Here is a 25,241-nt window from a genome sequence, read left to right as displayed (position 1 = left end):
CTCATATATACTGTATATATATATATATATATATATATTTTTTTTTTATTGAACATTGCATCATAATTTTTCCACAAATTGGAATAAAAAATGTTTGCGCTAATCTTTGAAATGTTGTTGTCCGATACCTGAGGTGAGTGTTCTTTCATTCCAAAATGAATGAACACAGAGTGCCCCCCTCAAAAAAAATCAGCAGAATGAACTGGAGATATGTGATGGCCTCAGATCGCCTCCCATAAAACCAGACCATTTCAAGTCCCATAGGAGCACCAGCAGCCTTGATCTGTGTGACCTGCTGCTGGCGAGCGCAGTAATCAACACAGAGCGGGACCATCAGCCAGCACACGCACGGACCTTCGCAATTCCACACACAATATTTATTTACCTGCAACGTTGTACGTCTAAGGGGAGGGATAAACATCACACGCAGGTGTACATGTGCTGTTGTCCTTTAGTCTAAACACGTACAATAACAGGTGAATGGACGTCCGACAAAAGAATTTTCAATTTGACTTATGGCATTCAGTTAACCGACTGCACCTCTGACTCGACTTACAGCATCTGAAAATAAATGAGAAAAATGCTCTTCGTGGCAGTGTGTAGTCAATGTGATTGGAAAATTGGTGCAAGGTTGCAATCAGTAGAGCACTGAAAAAAAAAAAGAATACAACATGAACCGGTATGACTTTTGACCTGAGATACTTCAACTCTATGGATTTTTTTTGTACTGACATATAGAATGTTAATCATTGAGAGTTTGAATAAGATCGGCTTATAATTGCTTATAATGTATCTACGAGCCTGACCTTTGACCTCAGGTTAGATATGCTTACAATTACTATCGAAGATAGTAGGTGTTTTAAAAAAGACCATCTTTAATATCTTTTTATCGGGTTTGCAATATAATTGAAGTTGAAAATGAGCAGGATGTCCTTTCTCCACGCTTTTTATGTTGCTCAGAAATAACTGATTTGTCTGATTTGTGCCTTTATAATAAAAAAGACTCAATATGTAAATATGGGTCTCTGTTCTCCTTAACTCATTCACTGCCATTGACGGCTACAGACATAAAAAATTCATGTGAACTATTTCTATTAGTTTCACATTTTCTTCCCACTTTTGTTAACAAGAGTATGAAAACCTAGAAAAATGTATTCTACATTTAGAACAGATATAAATTTTGTGATTAATCTTGAGTTAACTAGTGAAGTCATGTGATTAATTTGAATTAAAAATTTGAATCGCCTGATGCCCCTAATTAAAAGGAAAAGAAAAGATTATTAAAAATTAGGGGTGTCAGACAATTAATTTTTTGGTTGTAATTGTAATTAATCGCATGACTTCAATAGTTTACTCACGGATTAATCACAAATTTTATATCTGTTCTAAATGTACAATAAAAAAAATTATAGGTTTTCACACTCTTGTTAACAAAAGTGGGGACAACATGTAAAACTAATAGAAATAGTTCAAATTCTTGACGTCAATAGTCGTCAATGGCAGTGAATGAGTTAATTTGACTTGGAAAACAGCTTTTATACTGTACATACTGTCTGTCCTGGTTCATTGCCTATGCTCTGCTGCCAACTGCTGGCCGTTTGTGTAAAACTACCATTTCTTCCACCGTTCTTTGCAGTTGAGAGGCTGCATCAAAGCCTTCTGTATGCTCTAGCATAAATAAATAAAAAACATTTAAAAAAACATATGAATACGTCTTTGGGACACTTAAAACATTTAACATTTAACTTATTTATACGTTTTTGGGGAGCAAATGAGCTAATTTTCTCAATCGATTCAATTCAGATCGATTTGATTTTGATTTCTCCGATACTATTCGATTCACTTCACTTCAATCTAATATTGATTAATTATGGAACTTCAAATCTTCTTAAATATCAAGGACATGATAAAAACTCCACAAACATTAAATTCCAAATAAAATTTGGGGGAAGAAGTAACTGGTTAACTGATTTAGTGTTATAATCACTTAAGTGTTCATCATCATCAAGGGTAAGATTAAAATATTTTTATAATTCTAATTCAATAATTGTAAATATAAATTAAAAAGATTCTGAATTGTCTTAAAGTACAATAAGTCAGGTAAGAAAATACTTTTAAATTCATGGAAACAGTAAATGTAAAAGAACAACAACAGTAAAGTCCAAAAAATCCTCTGCCTTTTAAAATTCATTTTTCGTATGAAATGATGGGAAAAAGAAATATTAAAATAATCGATTCTTGGTTTTATGAATCGATATCAGGCTCGAAAAGGAAAATAGATTCGATATTGATTATTCAATTTTTTTAAACCCAGCCCTAAAAATCAGCCACATTATTTTTATGTGTGTAGCCAACTTCAGTCGACAGTAAGTCAATAAAGAAGATAATAAAGGAAAAATTAAAGGCTTCTTTTTTTGACATTATTCTTAAAAGTTTCCTGAATACTGCAACAACAAAAAAACATTCCATTCCATTACACAAACCATTTCCATTTGCTCCCTAATTATTTGACTTTTTGTCCTTAGTGCAAACGTTTTCTTTTTGTAATTGTAAAACGACATTCCAAAACTTGTTTACACCAAAGCGCATATTTTGCAATATATGTGGAGCCGTGCATTCCAAAGTTATGACACAAACAAAAGACTAATCTTCAATTTTGTGTCAGTCATCTTGCAATGCATGCGTGTGTGTGTCCACAGATGAACGTAAGTAATCAGGAACAGTACGTTGTTGCAGACAAACAGTAAATCTTGTGGCGTGATACCAAAAAATAAGCTTGAATGGAGCTTTTTCATCCTTCCTGTCTTCCATGTCTACTTTTAGTTCTCCTGCTGTCTTTCACAGCACCAAGTCCAACTGCTGGCAGGCCTTCACATGCCAACAGCTGCTCTCGAACTTTCACTTGTGATTATTTAGTCTGCCACACCTCTCATGGGACAGCAACGCTTTCGGCAAGCTATTGAGGACTCTACAGAGGAAAAGGTCCATTTCCAAAGTCAGCTCTAAACATTGGAACATCACACACTTGAGCATGGCTATGAAAAACATGAGCTTGCACCGCTGGGAATATCTGCTGGTTGCATCTCTTCAGCATCTGTTTGGGTCAATCATTAGGTCATACGCAAGTGCATGGCGTCTTTGAGTCACCTGGATTTCCGAGTATGAAAATCTGGTTAAAACATTGAGTTCATTTTACTGTGATCTGAATAATAACCCATTTAGATTGAATTTCAATCATATTAATTATGACTGAATAATTACTCGGCTCAATTAGTGGAACCTAGATTTCAAACAAACATGGTAAAGCGGCATTAAGGTGTTGTGCTTCACGCAAATGAAAATAATAATAACAGGAAGAAGCGAAGTCAGTCTGAGTGTAAATGCTTTTAAATCCAGGTTGAAAATTCAGGTAGGAAATTGCGTTTATTACATTATTGTTTTTGTACTTAAATCAAATCACCATTATTCTTTAAAATGCCATTTCACCTAATCAAACATTATCTAAGTGCAGTGGTCCCCAAACAGATAGGTACGAGGCCCCGGCGGGCCACACAGTTGAAGAAATTAAAAAAACGCACAAAAAAACGTTAGAGTACTTCTATCTAACTTTATCCGAGACTAAGAACATCTTATTTTGAAAAGTGACCGATTCTATGTTTCAACCATCCATGACAAACTCTTGACACATATCAAGATGCTATTAGCTCAGTTGCTAACGCTAAGATGCTATTATCTCGGTCGCTAAGGCTAATATCAAAGCCACAAGCTAGCAAAATGAGTTGCATTTGTTGTTTGGTTCCTTGTTGGTGCATTTCAGGAGGACACTGCTAATAGTTACATAAAAATGTGGCTTCATGTTTATTTTTCTACTGAAGATACCTCGCATGGTATCATTCACGATAAGCGTTGCCATAGTGACCATATTAAATCAAATTAAATCAAATGATCTACAAGTCCAAATACTAGGATGATATAATGATGGCAATAACATACAAATGTAAAAAACTTCTCCCAAAAGATGTTTGAAAACATGTTTGTCAATCTAACACTTGATACTGGATTGAGAATAGGAAATAAAATCCATTAGTGGAGCTCATGTTTGCTGAGTCCTAACAAGCTAAAGATCTGATATTAGGTGAGGGACATGACAACTGAGGCGGTGTGACGCTGGAGCGTGGACACCGAAGCACTGGACATGAGTTTGATCAATACAAGCCGAAGATGAATGAGTTTGGAGTGGCAGGCAGCAGGTAGCTAGCGCGGTCTTTATAGGTTTGGTGAAAGTATCTCAACACAATCCTGTCCAGGTCATAGCCAATTTGTCGGACTGTTATGAATTATAAAGAAGAATTCTGTGTAGTATATTGGAATGGCAGGTGGCTTCTAATCAGGGGAAGATAGATGTAGCCAAAGAAGCTAAAAGTGACTCGTTGTTATGATGACTCAGCAGAAAATGAATAAACAAATGACAGGTTTCCAACTTTGATGATGGCATAGGTCAATGAAAAACCTGCCTCGTTTTGCAAAATAAAGATTCAGGGCAATTGGATTCTGAAATACTTTACCTAATAATTAGAATTGTTGGGCCCTGACTGTCATGTTTCGGTTCTGTGGGGGTAGGGTTTTTGGTTGTTAAGGCCTCGTTATACTTCTGCGTCAGGCTACGGCGGAGCCCCGCTCATGCGTTTGCCTTCATACTTGTGCGCAATACACATCACAATACACATCAGGTTCTGCTGCAGTTTTACTCCAAGTCGTGGTTTCGCTACGGCTGCTATTGGCTAGGACGCCACAGAGTGGAGATTGCTCTGCATTTTATGGCCAATTTTTATTTCCGGAACAAAGAACAAAGCTGAGGGGAGATTATATATATTTGATGACAATTTGCAGCCCCGTGCTTAGCGAACACAATTTTGTTTTGTTTTTTTCCCCTCATCTACACTATCCCACACAAACGTGATCTCCCGGGCGGGAAGTGGGTTCAGCCGTCTGCGCTTACACAGTTGCCTTCACGCAAACTATCCGCGGGGGAGAGAGAGAGGAAAAAAGGTACGCCATCAAACGGACCAATCGCGAGCGATCTTACGACCCGCCATCTACGGCGTACAAGAATTGTTGACCACATGTCAAGCAGCACCCGGCCACGAGCTACGCGGCACTTCAAGTTAATAACTGGCGGCAATCACGTGATGTACGCCGGTCATTAACGCAAGAGCAAACGCAGAAGTATAAACCAGGCTTTATGGGTGTTCTTGTTGTTTTTTGTATTGTGTTCCTGGTTTCTTCCCTTGTTTCGTTATGTCTACCCACGCCCACCTGTATGTGTCTTCCCTTCCCCAGGTATGTCTCATTAGTGTTAGTGTATTTAGTCTGTTGTGTTTGTCCAGTCGGTGTGGGTACATTGCCTACGTTATGTGTGGAAGTTCGTGCGTCAAGTCTTTGTCACAGCCAAGTAGCCATTGTCACCGCCAAGTCGTCTTTGTCACAGCCAAGTCGTCTTCGTCACAGCTAAGTCGTCTTCGTTGCAGCAAAGTCGTCTTCATCACAGCCAAGTAGCCATTGTCACCACCAAGTCGTCTTCGTCACCGTCAACTCATCTTCGTCAACCCCGAGTCGTCTTCGTCACCCCAAGTCGTCTTCGTCACAGCCAAGTAGCCATTGTCACCGCCAAGTCGTCCTCGTCACAGCTAAGTCGTCTTTGTCACAGCCAAGTCGTCTTCATCGCAGCAAAGTCTTCTTCATCACAGCCAAGTAGCCATTGTCACCACCAAGTCGTCTTCATCACCGTCAACTCATCTTCATCAACCCCGAGTCGTCTTCGTCACCCCCAAGTCGTCTTCGTCACAGCTAAGTCGTCTTTGTCACAGCCAAGTCGTCTTCGTCGCAGCTTAGTCGTCTTCGTCATAGCTAAGTCGTCTTCGTCACAGCTAAACAACCATTGTCACCGTCAAGTAGCCTTCATCACCGCCAAGACATCGCCACAGCCAAGTCATCATCGCCACAGCGAGCCAAGTCGTCATCGTCACAGCTAACCGTCCTCGCCACAGCCAAGTCAAGGCAAATCAGGTCCTGTCACGTCACGCTTGTTCCAGTCATGGTGACCAGTATACTTGCATCATGTCCAGTCATGGCGACCAGTCTAGTCACGTCCCTTCCAGTCATGATCATTTGCTCACCTTTCTCTTTTTGGTTAATAAAAGTACCACGCACTGTACTTGATTCCTGTTTCCCTGCGTTTAGGTCCACCATCCCTCATCTACTCACGTTCCCTTTGGCCAAGGTATATGCTCTTATGAGTGCCATCCAAGTGATAGAGTCAAACCATAATTAATATAGTTTGGCTTTGGAAAGCATTTAAAATAGATTTTAATTTAATTCATTTAATTAGAATTTACTAAAACATGCGTTTTGTTTAAATGACACAGAGACGATGTGCAGTATAACGAAAAGGGATTTTGTTACTAAAGCCTGGGTACTCAAACATTACGTCTTAGCAGGCCTGGTGTCACCTTTATGGAATGAAGAGAGTGATTGAGGCAAAGGACAACGGTCCGGCCCTCCTGACCTGCATTCAGACATAAACAGGAAGTCGCCGACAGGAAGGAAGGTTTTTTTTTGTAAAAAAAAAGTGTAACAGTTACATGTAAGATTGATACAAAACTTCCCGTCCACAAACTATATTATACAGTTTGTGTTCTGAAAGGAAGTAGTTGATGTTTCCTGACGCACTTAAAAAGACTATATATAAACCTTTTTTCTCTGCTTTTGCGCTTTGATGACGATCAAAGCACCAGATGCAGACTGACAAGCAGTTTGGTGTTTTGGCCACTTTGTATCTTTTACGATATAAATCACATTTGCAATTCATATTGACTTCCGCACTAAAATAAGCTTCATGAAGAAAAGTCTCGGGGCATACCTTTTAATCAATTGATAAATTAACTAAGGTTTTGACTCAATCCTAATTCGTCATATTAGCTTGGATGTGAGAGAGGATCAGGGCGAGTGATGTGCGTTTCGCACAACAACTGGAAAAAGTGTTGTGAGGTTATAGTCCATGCAGGCTGCAAAAAGGTGTGAATTTCCAACGTATAACATTGAACATCTCGGGAGGTTGTCTGCTTGAAAAGTGGATTCTGAATCAAAAAAGCTTGGGCACCCCAGTTCTACGAGATCGATACCAAGCAAAGGAAGATGCGCAGTTCTGCACAGAGATCAAGATGCTTAATCAATTGCTGTGTGCTCTAAAAGGCTGGTTTAAGCGTGCTGGGAGAATGAAGAGGTTGAGGATGGAGGAGGAAGTATAGGCCAAAGAGGAAGTGATTTAATGTCCAAAAAGACACTTGTTTTCTCTCTGTCTCTTTCCTGTTGTGCTCTGATAGGGACTTCCTCTCTCCGGTGGAGGTGGATGTGGGTGTCATCTGTCCATCCATACCACCCACTCCCACCCACTAAAGTGCTCGGAAATATCATTCTTCTCTCAAACATCCCAATGAGGCAGTCATTGAATGCGTCTAGTATTTACATTTGATGCCATTTAAGTGAGGCTTTTATCTAAATCTATGAACATTTGAAGTTATTGACAATAGACGCATCCAATAATGATTTTAAAATGTCAAGAGAGGAGTGAAATCATCAAAGTTGTAACTGCAGATGTTGCTTTGAATTGTTTGTCTACTAACAAACAATCCATGATTATAGTGATTATATATTTACATGAACACTTTATGTACAATATGAGGGTTTCTGCAGGTATCAACAAATCAAATTCAGAAGGATACTTGACTCACTGAGACATTTTCACCAGTAAAAAGTTCTTATTTTGTCCAGAATGAATTTGGTAACTTCATTATTTTTCATGTGCAATTACCTTAAAATACGACTGAAGATGACTTCACCTGTGTTGAGAAAGTAGGTAACGACCAATCATGGCTCAGTTTGCAGACCAAACACAGAAAACAGTTGATTGGTCATTAATTAAAGTTATTAATTGTAAAAGAAAAATAATGAAGTTATCAAATTCATTCTGGAAAAAAAAAGTACTTTTTACAGCTGAAAATGGCTCAATTAGTCAAATATCCCTTTAATGCTTTTTAATGCAACCTAAAACGGATTTAATGTCGTACTACTTAAACACGCACACACATACTATATATATGCAGATATTGTTTATATATTAGGGCTGTCAGTCGATTACAATTTTAATCAGAATTAATCACATGATTGCCATAAGTTAAGTTGTGATAAATTGCAAATTAATCACACTTTTTATTTGTTCTAAATGTGCAATAACATTTTTGTTTCAAGTTTTTTCATACTCCTGTCAATTAACATTAAAGTGGACAAATATAGTTTGTAGGGGTGTGCCAAAAAATCGATTCTCATAAGAATCACGATTCTCATTTAGTACGATTCAGAATCGATTTTAAATGTCCCAAAATCGATTTTATTTGAATTATTTTATACTTTCTTCCCTTTGTTTGTGTGTGCCTTTATTGGGAGCACTGTTCATGTTGTATCCGATTTGACCACTTAGGGGCAGTGTGGTTCCATGTGGTCTGATACACTGTTAAATTGTAGCCACATCAGAGAGTAGAAGGAAAAAGTCACAATCAAGTTATTCCAATCAAAGTTTTTTTTGCAGCGTGGAGCCGTTCTTTTGAGTGATAAAAGTGCCGCGAGTAGAGCACTAATTAGCATTAGTGAGTCAGACTTGAGTAGATCATTACAATTCCTTGAACATCTATAAATTGAAGCAAAAATCATTGTCAATCAAATCATTTTGAATCAAAAATTGTTCTGAATCGAAAATTGATTCTGAATTGAATCGCACACCCAAAAATTGGAATTGAATCGAATTGTGAGACATTCAAAGATTCTCACTCCTAATAGTTACCAAATACAAATGTGGCGGTATATATTTTATTTCATTGATATAGTATTTTTAAAGTAATTCATAACGTTTTTTGATGCTAAAAACATATAATAAACAGTTAAAAGGAGTGTAAAACATTGAGTCATAGACGTGTCTTGAGGTAAATTTCTGTCACTATGTGGCACTAGTGTTTCATGTTGGATGTTGGTGACAGGAGCAGTACATTTTCTTTTCAAACTCAGAGAAATTGGTATGTGGAACATGAAGCAACTTGTGGACTCTGTCCTTTTGTTAATTGTCAATTACAACTAGCCACCAGTCCCCACAAATACAAATACAAATAGTAGTGACTTTAGTGACTATTTTGCACATTGTACGTAAAATAAAGCATGAACAATGTTTTTACAACAATTGTATTAAAATGTATAATACCTGTGGACATCATATTTAATGTTTTTTTTTTTTAATGCCATTGAATGCCTTTAATTTGAACACATCCCATTTAATGACTTTTAATGCTTTTTAATGACCCACGGAAATCCTGAATATGCTTGTGCTCAAGAAAGTGACCAAGTACATTTACTGTGTCAAGAAAATAGGCCTCAACATCAAGCCATGACAAAAGCAGAGCAGAATGATCTCTTCCCGTCCACCTCAATATCAATGTGACCAACTCCCTTCCTATGTCCAAAAACACATGGGCACACACCCACACACACGCTCTCACACACACATGACCTGCCGACCAACCTCCTCTGTTATTCACTCGACGCATCTCTTGCACTTCTACAGTAAGCCTGTCATTCTCTCTATCACGCAAAGCCACACACACGCACACCCACAGATGGAGGAAGCGCTGCCTGTGTCTGCTGAGGATGTGAAATGCAGTGATGGCACATTAACGACAGGTTCCGTGACAGCGTTATGCATCAGCTTCACTGAACAAAGCACGGCCATTTTTTAATTCATTGTGGATTGTGTAAGTGAAACAATGGCCCCAAGCCCCGCTGGGGGTTAGGAGAGGGTGAGAAAGGTGAGTTTGTCAGTGGCGGTTTTTGTGTTTTAAGCCGTGGTTGATCCCGTGGGTTCCGTTGGACTCGTGGATCTGAAATATCACTATGGAGCAACATCCGCTGTTTTTCAGGTAACTAAAAACAAAAGGGAAAACCACAATGGAAAAATAAAGGCTGTTCGGATGCAATGTGTGTCCCAATGCTAACGTAACATCCAGGCGCTAGTAAATTAAAACATTTTGTCAAACCATAACATTCAACCATAATGGAGAGAGCCTTTCAATGCCCAATTTCCAAGTAAAAGTCCACATATGCCATTAAGTGCATTTACATTATATGACTTTTCTTACTGAGAATTTTCTAGGGCCCTACCAATATGGATTTTTTTTTGTAGGCCGATGCTAATTTTGGCAGAAAAAAATCTGACTATCAATTAATCGGCCGATTAGTTAATACAAAAAAAACAAAAAAATCACCCCAATGCATTTTAATGGGTGTCAATTATGCATATATTTTCACTATTTGCGGGACCACCTGGTTCTTATTTCCTGCCAATAGCAGGGGTCAACTGTAAATATAAAAATAAAAATAAAAAATAATAAAATTGACAGGTCCTTATCAACATATTTCATGATATATTCAGTTTTTAGGGATACAAGGTTATGGTATATTTATGTGTAATAAAAACTGAGACCCATGTCACTTGTGTACAGCTGCCATAAATGGTTACAATACATAAAAGGTTAAAATAACCAATGACCAATCATTTTGGCCAATCTTTGAAGGGCCATAATTGGCTCATTATTTAGTCGGACCCAAGTATTTTGTCTATTTTTGTTTCTATCTCGTACAGGTTTGGGTTAGTAGCAGTTTTTTGTTGGGGGGTGGCTTGGGGGACAATAATTCACATTACACAAATTATTCATATTTTCCTTCCGTGGCCTTGCTGTTTCGCAGATTTTTTTTTTTGTGTGTGAAATTTTGCTTCTTTTTTTAACAGTAGTGCACCTATGTTTTAAAATCTATCAATGTTTGAACATTGAGAGTGTTTAAACAAGAGAAAATTGTGAGAAAATGTTAATAAATAAAATGTGTGCTTATAAGTTTTACAGCCTTAATACACATCTAATAATTAGGGAATGGAGAGTCAAAAATCTACGTATAATTGACGCCCATTCAAATTTACGTTTCAATATGTGTTTTCTCCGAAAAGCCCACATCCACTGTATTAGGTTGAAAGTGTTGATATGAGGGATCTCACCATAATCTCAACTAAGCACAGGCATGCTGGGAGAGAAAATGGTTCAGTCAGAAACATAAAATTGTCTTGGTAAAATGAAGAGTGCTAATCCAACCATTGATTATTTTGTCATCAATTTTATGATTCCAGCTAAATTTCATTTACTGTTGAATTCTTCGCCATTCATTCAGTGGTACAGAAAGCTCTCTTGGCTCAGCCTTGGCATTTCTCACAGCCCGTGTGATCTATGCTAATAGAGTCCACTCATGCAGCACAGCTAGTCTTAATGAAAAACCTTTGGCTGGTGATCAGTAATATTGATCAGGCTGAGCCACACCTTTAAACAGGGCTAATTGATCAATCCCCACTGCTTGCTTCGGATTAATGGAGCGTGACCACTGCTTCTTCCACCATGAGTGTGTACAGTATGTGTGCGTGTGAGTTTGTGTAAGAGATGTAAACATTTCCGGCTATTCATATTAAAGAAAATATTTTTGTGCTAGGCTCACAGGAGTTTGTTTTTTTTAATCTCCAAAATTAATGCATGTTTGTGTGACGTGATTGCAATGTTTTTTAGTTTTGTTTTTTACCACCACTGTAAAAAAAAAAAATATATATATTATAGTCACTTGAAAAAACCTAGTGAAGTTTTTTTTACTCAGAAATTCTAAGTACATTTTACAAAGAGAGTTTTGGGTACATTTTAGCAGTTTAAAAAAAAATACTCAAGGGTTGAGGAACAAAACCACAACCTTCATATTGGGAGACACTTACTCTACCACCTGAGTCATGCCGCTCCTGCTGGGTTTTAGTATACTGATGGTGTCAGGTAGGGCTGCTTGGGACAAAATATCATTTGGCAATATATCGATACTGTGGATCATGTGAACAAGTATTGATCCATTAAGTGGTATCGCGATACTTAATTGATACCATACATTGGTGTTCAGGTAATCTGCTAATCCCAGAGGGGGAGCAGCATTGCGCCACCAAGATTTAGAGGCAACTCAAAAAAGAGATAGCCTACTAGCTATTAGCTTAAATGTGTGTGCTTTGGAACGGGAGCAACCAAAGACGAACGGCGCTTTCCCTCTTCACTCGCTGATACTGGTTAGTTTCTTTTCCTCTCCTCTTAGTAATGTGCTTAAATTCATCATTAATTTGGTCGGCGGTGTGAGGGATCTGCCGCCGCCTCGTCCAGGTTTCAACGGTGGCCCCCTCGGCCGCGACTTGGGCTGCGGGCTGTGCGAGAAGGAATATACCGTCCTCCACCGGCAGTCGCGTGTAGAGAGGCGGTGTAACGCGCAACGCGGGCTGCAGGCAGACCGGGCCAGTGCTCGTTCTGCGCTTGGAGGAACGGAGCGGGGGGAGGCGCCCAACGGCGGGTCGCCTGGCTCTCGATCGATGCAGCGACGCTCAGAACAACTTCCAAGTGTCGATGATCAACGTGTCATGCGATTCACATTTGTTTTTTTTTCCTGAATTTCCAAAACAGATGGATGAAATTGAAAATGCATGCTACACTCTAAAAACAGTTGGGTCAAGAGTAACCAATGATGGATCAAAAATGGACCAATCCACTTCATGGGTCAATTTGACCTAACTTTCTGGGTAGTTTTATACAAAATGACCCAATTTTTTGACCCAAGTAAAGGATCTGACCAATATTTATGAGTTGTTTTACACTAAAAGACCCATTTCTTGACTCAAAGTTGGGTCAAATCGACTCGAGTAAAGGATCGGTCCATTTTTGACTCATAGGTTTTTAGAGTGTAATATCACTTGCCTGATTAAAAAACAAACAAACAATGAGTGAAAAAATGGGCCATCCTGGCAGGATGATCCCTTTTTTTAAACACACATATTAAGGTTAATAACTTCAATATTCAAGAAGCCCCACCCCCCTCCCCCAAAAGGCCAAAAATAAAAATACAAATAAATAAATAAATATCACAATACGTATCGGATCGCCACCAAGGTATCAGGATCCGGACTGTATTGTGACAGAATTGGATCGTCCCAGCCTTAGTGTCAGGCGGAATCCTTATTCTGTACCAAGACCCGTTTTTGGTCTCATTTTGGAAACATCAGCAATGCAGTACAGTGGAAAACAGCAAGAGTGGCATGGCTCAGGTGGTAGAGTGGTAGTCTCCCAAGCTGAAGGTCGTGAGTTTGTTTTCTCAATAACTTTAAAAAAATAAATGAATAAACTGGCAAAATGTACTCAAAATATTCTTGTAAAATTTTACAGTGAAAAACTTTACTAGGTTTTTTTCAAGTAAATATTAGGAGATAATATAAAGTTGGCACTTGACCTCTTTTTTGACGGAAAGTATTTAAATCAGTGGGTTTGGTGAGTCAGTTCAAACAGTCAACCCTATTCCTATGTCTTGAATTTGAATAATTTTTCAACAAAACAAGGGTTCGGTGAATGCGCATAGGAAACTGGCAGAGTTCAGAAACTCCAAATCAAATGCTAAGCAGAGCACTTTTTGGACAGATCCCCCCCTCCCCCCCCAAAAAAAAGGTTATGGAAGTATACAATGTTTTGACTAGATGTCACAATGTCAAATGTTTGATTGCAGGGAGATAAACACCGTATACTATCATGTCCTATTATGTATAGCGTATCAGTTTACCCCTTGGGAAAATTGCGTGTGTATCGCCAGTCCCAAAAATGACATGACACCACCAGCCCCCTGCCAGGAAGCACATGAGGCACACGGGCCAAAACAGGAAACCCCCAAAACACTCCTGACACATACACACATTCATGCGCCGCCCATCAAATAACTGAATGACTCACTGGCCATTAGTGTGTGTGTGTGTGTGTGTGTGTGTGTTTGGGGTGTCTTAAAGTGGGGGATCCAGCTGGCCTGTCGTTGGCCTCCCAATCGCGTGTGAACAACACGGGAAAAACACTGGAACACTCAACAGGCTACAAAGGTCAACTGGGGTGAGACCAAACCAGGAGTATTGTTTTGTTTCATTGCAAGAATATGTGCTTGGATCAATAAAGAATTGAGTTTACTTTGTAACAAAATATAAAATTTGAATATTAGCGGTAGAGTAGTTTTTCTGTAAATGTTGTGCTTTGGAAGCAAATATTAAATTAAATCTTGAAGAAAGGAAATGTAGTAACATCTGTCCTTTGTTTTGTAAAATGTTTACTTACGTATTGAATCACATTGATTGTGATTCAATATTACACACTATCTTTAATTGCAAGGCAAATCCCTCAAAGGTAAAACTACCTTCAACATTGCAAACATGACATCCAATATTTATTTAACCTTGACCAAATAACCTGCCAGCACTCCTAACCTGCCATCCTCTGGCTGATCCACTCGTTTTGCAGAAGGGGACCATACTTCCATCCAATAACCTCTGGTGTGAACTTAATTGTGTATACTCAAGTATTGAGTTTCAGGCCACGGCTGGATGCTGTGAAGCTCAAAGAGAAACAGACGCTGTGAACTTGACAATGAGTGAAAAGGAGATAGAGTGGACGAGAAAGCGAGAGACAAGGACCACCCAACATCTAAGAAGAAACAACAGAGCTGGATGGAGAGTCAAGTCGGCTTCAACGTCTTGGCAGGTAGGACAGTCTGACGTTGTTGTGTAGCGGTTGTTCGGCAATGAGGCAGATAAAGGAAACTTTGATGAAATATGTAATGATAACTTCTTAATAATTCAACATACTTCTAATTATTCTCATTTCAAGTAAGAATGCATTGTGGTAGTGCATCTTTTATGTTATTACAATTCTAAACACATTATAATAAGTGAATTATTAGAAGTAGTCTTATACCTTGACCTTGAAAATTAACAACAGTGATCTTTCACTACTGTCTTGCCCAAACTACCAAACTCAATTGTTTACCAACCTCTAGCAAACAATATTTATTTTAAAAACTTAAAAATAATCAATATAAAGTTATTTTTAAATATGACAAAATATACTGTAAGTATAATATACTGTATGAATGAAATCAAAACGATTTAATACACTATAGTGGAGGAAAAGGGATGGATGATGTAGTACTTACATTGGTCAATAGGGGGACATGTAGACAAATGCCATGGAAATGAGCATGTGTTTGTGTGCATATGGCACGGAGAGAACAAGCAAGAGAGGGCTGAGGTGAACTGGTTGAATATTAGATGGTTTCTTATGATTAGATTATTTGAGTCTTATCAAGTGCCATACATTGTATTGTTTTGTTGGTATGTTAAAATGAACTTGAATTAAAATAGTACCATATATTATCATAAATTACAGTAGCATACACAGTATTAAAAAAAATCAACTAAGCACTGACAAAGTTCTGACTGTGTTTTACCACGCTACTGTAAACGTGAAAAAAAAAAATCAAAGTCCCGTTGCAAGTGACTACATTGTGTGTACAAGTGTAAATGTGAAGGGAGTTAGTTACCTTTATACGCAGATGAGTGCCTGTGGAACTTTGGCTGGAGGAATTGGACTCCCTTGGAACACAAGGAATGGACAGCTGAGCTGGAGAGAGAGACAGACGTGCACTCTTAAATCTGTTAAGTCCATTTTCTCTGACGACAGTTATGTCAGAATTAAGTTTTAGGAAGAACAAAAGCATACAAAGTCACATCACACATATGACAAAAAAACTAGCAATCGAAAATAAATGAATTTCATTCAGAAATACTGCCTTAGAGACACGAAAATAAAACAATTAGGATTCATTTATGAGACTCTCTGTCCTAATTCTCCTATGAAGGTACAAATTGAAATTCACTGATCATAATACAAAACATTTCCTGAGATTTATATTAAAGATTTTTTTTTGTGCGTGAATAATATGCATTTGTTCAATGCACTATATTTCAAATACTTTTCAAATGAGCATACTTGCAAATACATTTAAATAGGTTTGTACGTACGTTCTAACATACTTGTAGGCTAAATGCTAAAAACTTTTTTACCCCATAAGGCCACACCGAATTGACTTGCGGATGCACAACTGTAAAAAAAAAAAAGCCTTTTTTTTTTGTATTTGGCCTAAAATTCACCAATACATTTGAACATTTGTTTATTCTTAATTTCTATGATTTATTACTTCTAGAGTGCACGATTTTCGTTAGGCTTTTTTTCCCATAATGCCACGGGGTACTGACTTACACATGCGCATACACTGTGGCATTATGGGGGGGAAATGCCACAATCATTGTAGGCCCAAAAAAAAGAATCATTTTTTAAAAGCTTGCTCCAATGAAAATTTTTTTGACAATAAAAAAAAATCAGACGAAAATGAAAAACGAACACTAAAATAGAAGCCATTTAATGAGACAATGACGATGACTAAAATTGACTGACAATTTCGTCAATAACTAAAACGAAAACAACCCAGTGATGAAAATTCACAAAATCCAATCAGAAGATGGAGTGAAACACAGTTGGGAGAAAAGAACCACTCAGAAACTGTTCAGTGTTCACTGCACTTGATTTAATGTTCAAACATGTTTACATTTATTGTGCAGCTGTAAAATAAATTTTTATTTAGGTGAAATCTAAGTTATAAGACGGCATATTATTGTCAGTTCAACGTGTTTCATTGAAACAATTAATAAAGACATTGTTTTAAATGTGTCTTGCGTGTCAAACTGAAATTACAAATAGGCGTGTTATAATATTCAGTATAAAATTTGAAATGTATGCTGAAGGTAAATATCGACTAAATTGCTCTTTATTTTCGTCGACTAAAATTGGATTTAAACCAAAATACAATCAGATGACTAAATAATGACTAAAACTGTAATTATTTTTTGTCAAAAGACTATAACTAAAACCATTCTTGTCAAAATTAACACTGGCATGCACAAGTTATAATGGGGGAAAAAATGCTAATTTTGTAGCATTTAGCCTACAAATACATTTAAACATATTTGAAAGTAATTATTTGCCAATCAAAAATGGTGTCAAATGGTGAATGTATTTTGCACAAAAGCAATTATAGAAATTAGATATGGAAAAGAAGGATTGTAGGGAAAACTGCAATTTTGAGCGACTACATTTGGTAATTTCACCAATATGAACTGTTGCCAAAAGATTTATGGACGCTGCATCTGCGCAGGTATATCACCGTCATCGAAACATCTGCCCAATTTGTCTGAACTGCATGCGTCGCCTGTCACTTGTGCTCTTGACCAGGCTCTCTGTGTCGGGATTAATCACCTCGGTCGACGGCGGATCTGAAAATGGGTCGGGCGCCATCACCTACTAGCAAAACTAATTTGGCTATGTCAAAGCATGACATCCACGCCCACAAGCCCAAATACTGCAAAATATCTTCATTGCTCTCTGGCTCATCTACATGTGAGAAGGCAAGCCAGAGGGACAAAGGTCAGCACGTCGGAGGATTTCATCATTCTGAGGTGACAGAGCAGAGTAACATAATGTGGAGAGTGCCTGGTTGTCTGCTTATTACTTATCAGCCATAAGTTCATCATGCACTGCAGTGTTGGCTGATAGCCACTCTGTGCAAATCCCTCCCAGTATTGTTGGTTTAACACCTCCATGTGTTGCTTTTGATTGTCTTTTAATTATGAACACAAACATCATAGTCACACTTGTAATGGCCGTTTTGTAGCCAAAACACGCTAGAGGGTTTCTCGCAACAACAAAAGCTGCCAGTCCGACATGTACATCCAATTGAGATTGTTGGCGTCTGGTATGAAGCAAACAGCTTTTAATAGAGTCAAGCTCACTGCCGTGCGTTTGGGACCATCTGTCCAGTCCATTGTGTTCCTCTTTGGAGGCACACGGAGTGACAGCTGAGGAGTGGGGTCCTATGAAGACCCCAGCCAGGATATTTTTTCTCTATTTGCCATCCACGTCTTCCTTCTGTCTTATTTTCATTTCATTTTTTTCTTCAACATGGAGATTTCTTAATAATTGTGTTGCTGCTGGCATGTCATAGTTGGAAATGTTCTAATTTGGAGAGCAGGGATGAAGCAAATATAAAACAAGTGCATTTCAGCAGCAATTTTAGAATCTTTTAAGCACTCATATGACATAATTTCTGATGCTACATGATACACGTAGTCAGGTTCTTCAACAACAATTTATAACTTTGTTGAATTGGATTCATTAATTCCCAACAGTCTATCATCATGATTTCATAGCATGTGTCTTGGATGGCTTAGTCCCAGAAGAGTACAATATATGTAGATTTTTTTTATTTTTTTGGTCCAATCAGCTGTCACCTTTTTTTGTGTTGCCATGTAAATGTAATCTGCCCATTTCCTTCAGAATCACAAGTGCTGCTGTCAAACTGTTATAATGGCTGTTACACATTAGATTCACCAGTTTGCGCTTTTGGCATCTTTCTGTCCTCTGATTGGTTCAGCTAAATAGTCTGTTAAGTTATGTTATATGTTGTTATGTTATGCATGTTACGTTATGTTATGCAAGAGTGCTACAGCTAGCTGACACAGACCGGCAGGAGCAAAGGAGAAATGCATTACTGGTGAGCATGGTGTATTCTATTTGACGTTTTGATAGTTTGTCATGCTATTAGCTAAGTATTGATTGTGAATTTGTGTTATTTTAGTGTAAAAGTTTGGAGCTGTTATAGCTAGAGCTATATATTTATATATATACTGTATATATATATATATATTAGGGGTGTAAAAAAAAAATCAATTCAGCAATATATCGCGATATTACAGCACGCAATTCTCGAATCGATTTGATATGCGGCCGAATCGATTTTTAAACATCAATTTTTTTATGGGAATATTCAACAAAACGTCTTACTTAGGGATAGGGTTCACAGTTTAAACATGGAAGAATGTTATATTAATGGAACATTAAGCCATAATATTTTATTTCAATGCTGTTCAAACATGAAACAGATTCCAACAGATTGTTTGTTAAATAAAGTGGCTCACAGTTATAAGCCTAAAGTTTCAGATAAATAAATACATTTTCGTACAAATCTTATCCTTAGTATTTTCTAAATTTGAGTAAAAATAAATAAATCGCAATAATCAACTTATAGATTAATTGGTATCAAATCAAATCATGAACTATGAATCGTAATACGAATTGCCAGGTATTAGGCAATTCACAACCCTAATATATATATATATATATATATATATATATATATATACGTATACATATACATATATATACATACATATATACATATATATATATATATACATATATACATATATATACATATATACATATATATATATATATATATACATATGTATATATATACACATATATATATATATATATATATATACATATATACATATATATATATATATATCTTGCTTAAATTAAACACCCTCTTTTGGCATCCCCCAATTTTCCTTTGAAATTAACAAGTTCTAATAATTCTAATTATACAGCAAAGTAATTGGATTGTAATTGTGGATATATGATTTTGATTAGAGAGTGATGATTTGTTGTGTGAATGCTAACCACTGTATTTTTAACCGATGTGCGAGTTACGCATCGGCAAAGCATCAGTCAACTAGTAAAGTTCAATGAAAAAAAGTTAAAATATTCTCTTGAACCTATATTACTTGCTTTCAAAGAGCATTTAGCATTTGTAATACACTATGCTAACGAAACACCATTTTAGTCAGGAACACATTCCCAAAACAGCCTAAATATAAGGTTGCTTGTTGATAGTTTGAGGGGGTACACTGGAGTTTAGAGTTGGGAGGTGAAAGCTGGGTTCAGGAAGTTTTCACTCCTTTCTTCCTCACGTGCCCCTGGCCTCTCCGACTTCAAGTCAGCGAATGAAAGAAGCCAGACGCAGGCAAGATAATCACCAGCTAATAAGAGGTTATATTGAAAGCAGCTTGGTGCTTAGATACTACATGCTAGAGAAGGGAATGCACATACACACATGCCTTAGGAAGAAAACCAAAAATCAACTTCAAAAAAACATACCCACAAAGTTGGGGCAGGTGTAATTACGGTGTATGATGACATACTTCAAAAAAAAAAAAAAAAGCAGATAATGTGAGACAAAGTCTACTCACAATAACACACACCCACTCACACTATATCATTTCCCCTTAATACAGTATTTGTTGTTTGGAAAAAAATTCAGACAACATATTGATAACATTTATTTATAACGTTACTACCAATTCATGGGATGTGTGCAGGCTAGTGTCCATTAATAGGTGTGATCTCAAGACAGTGTCATTTTTGTTTGATTATTCATCTATTAAAGTGTGTTCAAAGAGTACATGAAATTTTCAGCTGTGAAAAGATGATCAACCTTTATGTATCAAAAACCTCCCTCTTTGTGCAACCAAACAAAATTGCCACAAGGTCAATTTTTAATGGTGTATTCATAACTAAACTAAAGCAACAGGCGGGACTTGTGAATTAATTATATCAAGGATTGGCGGTGTCTTACAAATGTATTAAGTCATATTTCTTAATGCAAATTTTTCTTTCAAAGATTAAAAAAAAAAGTTCTTCCTGAATTGTATCTTTGTAAAAAGAATTCTGGAACTATAGCATGTTTTCCAGTGTAACACTTTTCTCCATTAAATAAGATGAAGGATTTTTCTACCTACTTCATCATCTCAAAAGCGAAAAACTAATTTGACTTTAAATGTGCATATAATTGCTTCACACAGGGCTAAATGACTAGAAGTACCTTTAGATCGCTTTACATTTGACTATTGTCGCACTGACTGTATGCTCAATTAAAAAATTTTTTTTGATGATTTCGGCTTTTTTTTTTGCATTATCTTGGCTTCCTTTCCTCACTGTCCGCTTCCAACTCTTGCACCACGTGTCTGCTCAGATGGATTTTTGGCATGCGTTTACGAAAGACGACACTTGTTCCTTTTAACAATTGATCACTCTCGTGTGCGCATCTGCAGCCTTTTAATTAGTCTGCGAAGTTTATTTGGCAGTAGAATACTCATGCTCCACCTGTCTGCAAAGTATGACCACACATATAGACAATCGAAGGAGAATTTAATGCCTTTCCTTACTCTATGACAGTGGTTCTTTACCTTATGATTTTTGTTTTCTTTTCCAGAAAGCATATTGTTTTTGTCATCTGCATGCATGCAGCTTAAAGGGGAAGTCAACCCAATTACTTGTATTTATTTATTTTGGACAATAATATGTTCTATGCAGCCCCACTAATATAAATACGGTATTCTGGTTAATATTGTGTTAGTCGAATAAGCAGCAAACAGATAATAACCAATCACAGCTCAGCTTTAGAAAACAGGTGAGCTGTTGCCTGATCCCTGAGCAACATTGGCGTCATCTTCAGTCTACAGCAAGTGGCAAAATGGCCGCCCTCTGAGATGGATAGAAACAGTTGTATTTCGCTGCATAACTCATATTTCACAAAAGTAATATTAATCAGAATGTCATGTTTAGACTAGTGAGGTTAACATATTATTGTCAAGAAATGTTCTTAAGTTGACTTCGCCTTTAAGGAAGAGTTCCTTTAGCTTTGCTAGAAAGCTAGTTGTGCTGGACTAGCATTAGAATTTATGCAGTTAGGATGCCAACTCCCATCATCTATATTTATGGAGCATTTGAAGAAAAGAAAAAAAACACAATTTTTCTTAAGAAGAAACCCAGATACAATGAAAACAGCAGAGGCCCAAGAATTGAACCCTGTGGAACACCATACGCTCCTCGTTATACATGTGAATAAATTTTGCACAAATTCGTCCACTGAATTTTAATTTTGACAATAAAGTTTAATTTATTTAGTCTTTTGACTAAAATCAATTAAAGTTTGTCATAATTTAGTCATCTGATTGTATTTTAGTTTTAATCCAATTTTAGTTGACAAAAATAAAGAGCAATTTTCGTCGACTAAATTGACAGTTAATTCGATTAGATTTTCCTTCAGCATACATTTAAACTTTTATACAGAAAATTATAACACACCTATTTGTAATTGTAGTTTGACATGCACATTTAATTTGATGTCTTTATTATTTATTTCAATTAAACATGTTGAACTGACAATAATATGCTGTCTTTTAACTTAGTTTTCACCTAAATAAAAAAAAAGGTGCATAATTGCTTGAGATTAATCTTACAGCTGCACAATGAATGTAAACAAGTTTGAACATTAAATAAAGTGCAGTGAACACTGAACAGTTTCTGAGTGGTTATTTTCTCCAACCCGCGTTTCATTGCTTCTGATTGGATTGTATGAATTTTTCGTCACTATGTTGTTTTCGTTTTAGTCATTGACGGAATTGTCAGTCAACTGTACTTATTGTTATCGGCTCGATGAATGGCTTCTATTTTAGTTTTCGTCCAAAAAAATTCTGAATTTTTTTTTTTCGGGATGAAAATGATGACGGAAATTATCACTGCGTCCAACCACTTTTTTTTTTTTGCTCGAGGTATATATGAAGGGATTAAAATAATAAAGAAATCCCACGACGTACCAGTCACAAGTCCACTACTGAGCGTACCAAATTCCCTGTAGCGTGATCATCTGCAGCCAATAATGCATGCATGCATCATATGAATCGTGGCATGTGTGTCTTGACCTCCGCCGAAACCCTGAGACTGACTCACCAAACTCATGGGGTTCGATTGAACCCAGCTTAAAAACTACTGCTCTAAGACGTATCTGTTTGACAAAATACCCAAATTCTATATCTATTAATTAAAAACCAGCACCTAGGTCAGGTGATCAGTCATCGTGCTAAACTGAAACGGCACAGTCTCACAAACCAGCCCCCAGCGGTTTGTCCAAACAGCCCGTAAATGGCTCCGAAACACCCAAAGCCCTACTCCTTACACTATCAGCACCATCTATATTCTCTTGTCTTTTTTTTTTTTTTCTCGTTTGAGTGACTATGAGGACTAGCAGCTGCAGCCTCTCAGTGCTCGCGCTCAGCCGGTGGAAGGCAATAGGTTTAGCAGACGAGGAGTCGAGGTAGATTTATGGCAAGGGAGGTGACCTCTGGGGCCGTAACACGGTGATGGGTGAGTGGCTCTCAACGGTAAGCTACTGGCACTTGACAAAGTGCCCGAAGCAGAATGAATTTACTTCTCTTTTCCTCAATCATCAAGCAGCCACTGCCCTGACCCCCATCCTGACTGCTATAACAAGATCTCCCATCTCACAAGGGCCTGAAAAATTTACTGTCACATCTACTTTTCAATGAGCTCAAGCGAGCACTTCTTTCACCTTCAGCGGAGCAGGTACCGGTGTGGAGGAGGACTAACCTGCCCCTGTGCGTGTTTGTGCTCTTTTAATGTGTGTGTCTGCGAGTGTGTGTGACACTACAAAGTGGTAAAAAATGTAAAAATAAAAATAATAGTCATCATCATAAAAAACAAATACATAATATAATATAAAGACAGAAAAAATAAACAAAAAAACAAAAATTAGGAATCAATTCATCATACTGTATATACAATTTATCATATCCAATGCACACAGCCAACATAAAGTTTGTGTTTATAGTCACTTTTATTAGCCTAATGGTAGAAAAAAATATTTTAATATGTAGATTTAATATGCAACAAATCTTGATGCATGCATATCTATTTACTTTTCTTGCTATGTTGTTGGTGAGGTGAATAACTTATATAAATATATAATAAATATATAATTAATATATATATATATATATATATATATATATATATATATATATATATATATATATATATATATATATACTAAGTCCAATGGTTGGAAATCCACTGACCAGCCACAACATTTTGACGATTTCCACAGTGTAATGATCCAAGAAAAGAGCTGTATAAAATGTTTTACATCTTTATCAAGGTAACGATGCCTTTTTATTATTTTACAAGTTTTTATTGACATTCTCAGGAAACAACAATATGATTATTATTGTGGTTGGACTTTGCAGTTTAGAGTGTTTTACTACTTTTATTTTTCATGAAAACCAAACCAATACCTATAAAAATGTTTTTTGTATATTATCTATCTATCTATCTATCTATGCAGGATAGTTCTAAACAATTGCATCATAAAACCTACAAAAATAAATAAACATATTATCAAATCAATATTTCTTGATGGTGTCAATCAAAACATTATTAACTTTTTAAAGGTACATGCCCAAAATGTTGTTGCCAATTAGATAGAAAGGGAAAACAATCACATATTTATGTTTTATCTTATGACAGCATGTGACAAACGATGTGTCATTTTAAAGCTTAGCCTGCAGTTACCATTTCATAAAGTATTCCAAATTCCGGGTCTATCATTGTCGTTCTTTTTATGCCTTAGCTACTGAAAACACTTAAGGATTTTAAGGAGTTTATCTAGCTCAGGAAATAAAATTGTTTTGTCAAATTCACACTTTTTGGTTGATGAGAAACATTAATATTCAAAATCTTTGCAGTAGAAGGTTGTGGAGGGCCCCATGACTGGGTTCGCCTTGGGCCCCCAAAATATGATAATGATTCCCCTCTTCCCTCTACCATGCAAAACCATGGAAAAAAATGTTGCTAAGCTAAAGACAGTCAGTCATCTCTTTAACACACTGCACTTGATTGCTTGTACCGCCCACACACATGCATGTACACAAACATGCAAAACAACATTAGCATTATTCCCTATGGCGACAAGAGGAGAGATGCTTTTAAAATACAAATTCTAAATTCTAAAAATGTAAGCGTCAAACCTTTTTTTTTTTTTTACATTTCATTTTGTACCTCATGAGGACTGACTGTGGATGGGCCAGATGTGGCCCGCAGACCATTTTATGCCCAGGCCTGCTATTAGACATTGGTGACCCAGGTTAAGCAGTACTGAAGGTTATACCTCTGAGTGGCAGCGGCACCCCCGCATATTGTACTCGCGGTTTGATCGGGCTATAAAATCGATCACTGTCACATACTTTCAACCCCTCCCACCCAAACTGAAAAGAGTAAATATCAAATTTGGAAACCCTTGCTGACTGTATATTAAATTTTGTTCCAGATAATCTGATTTCCTTAACTCATTCACTCGCAGCCATTTTCACTGAAGCAACCCCCTTCGCTCCCGGCTGTTTTACTGAATTTTGACCTACTTTGCCATGCCAACAGAATCATAATTGTGTTCTATTGCTATAA

At 37.0% G+C, this 25,241-nt stretch overlaps 1 protein-coding gene across 1 annotated transcript in view; it reads right to left on the bottom strand.

Moving 5' to 3' along the window:
* Positions 1–25,241, bottom strand: part of LOC144062840 (adhesion G protein-coupled receptor D2) — an 88,670-nt gene that overhangs the window by 6,156 nt on the left and 57,273 nt on the right. Inside the window, exon 23 of the mRNA XM_077584592.1 lies at positions 15,565–15,644. Coding sequence (XP_077440718.1) covers positions 15,565–15,644 — 80 coding nt within the window. The remainder of the gene's footprint in view (positions 1–15,564; positions 15,645–25,241) is intronic.

This window comes from Vanacampus margaritifer, chromosome 13 (assembly GCF_051991255.1).
Source record: "Vanacampus margaritifer isolate UIUO_Vmar chromosome 13, RoL_Vmar_1.0, whole genome shotgun sequence".
In the NCBI taxonomy this organism is placed as follows: Eukaryota; Metazoa; Chordata; class Actinopteri; order Syngnathiformes; family Syngnathidae; genus Vanacampus; species Vanacampus margaritifer.
Note: the sequence above shows the minus strand (reverse complement) of the source record. Positions and strands in the feature narration are given on the sequence as shown.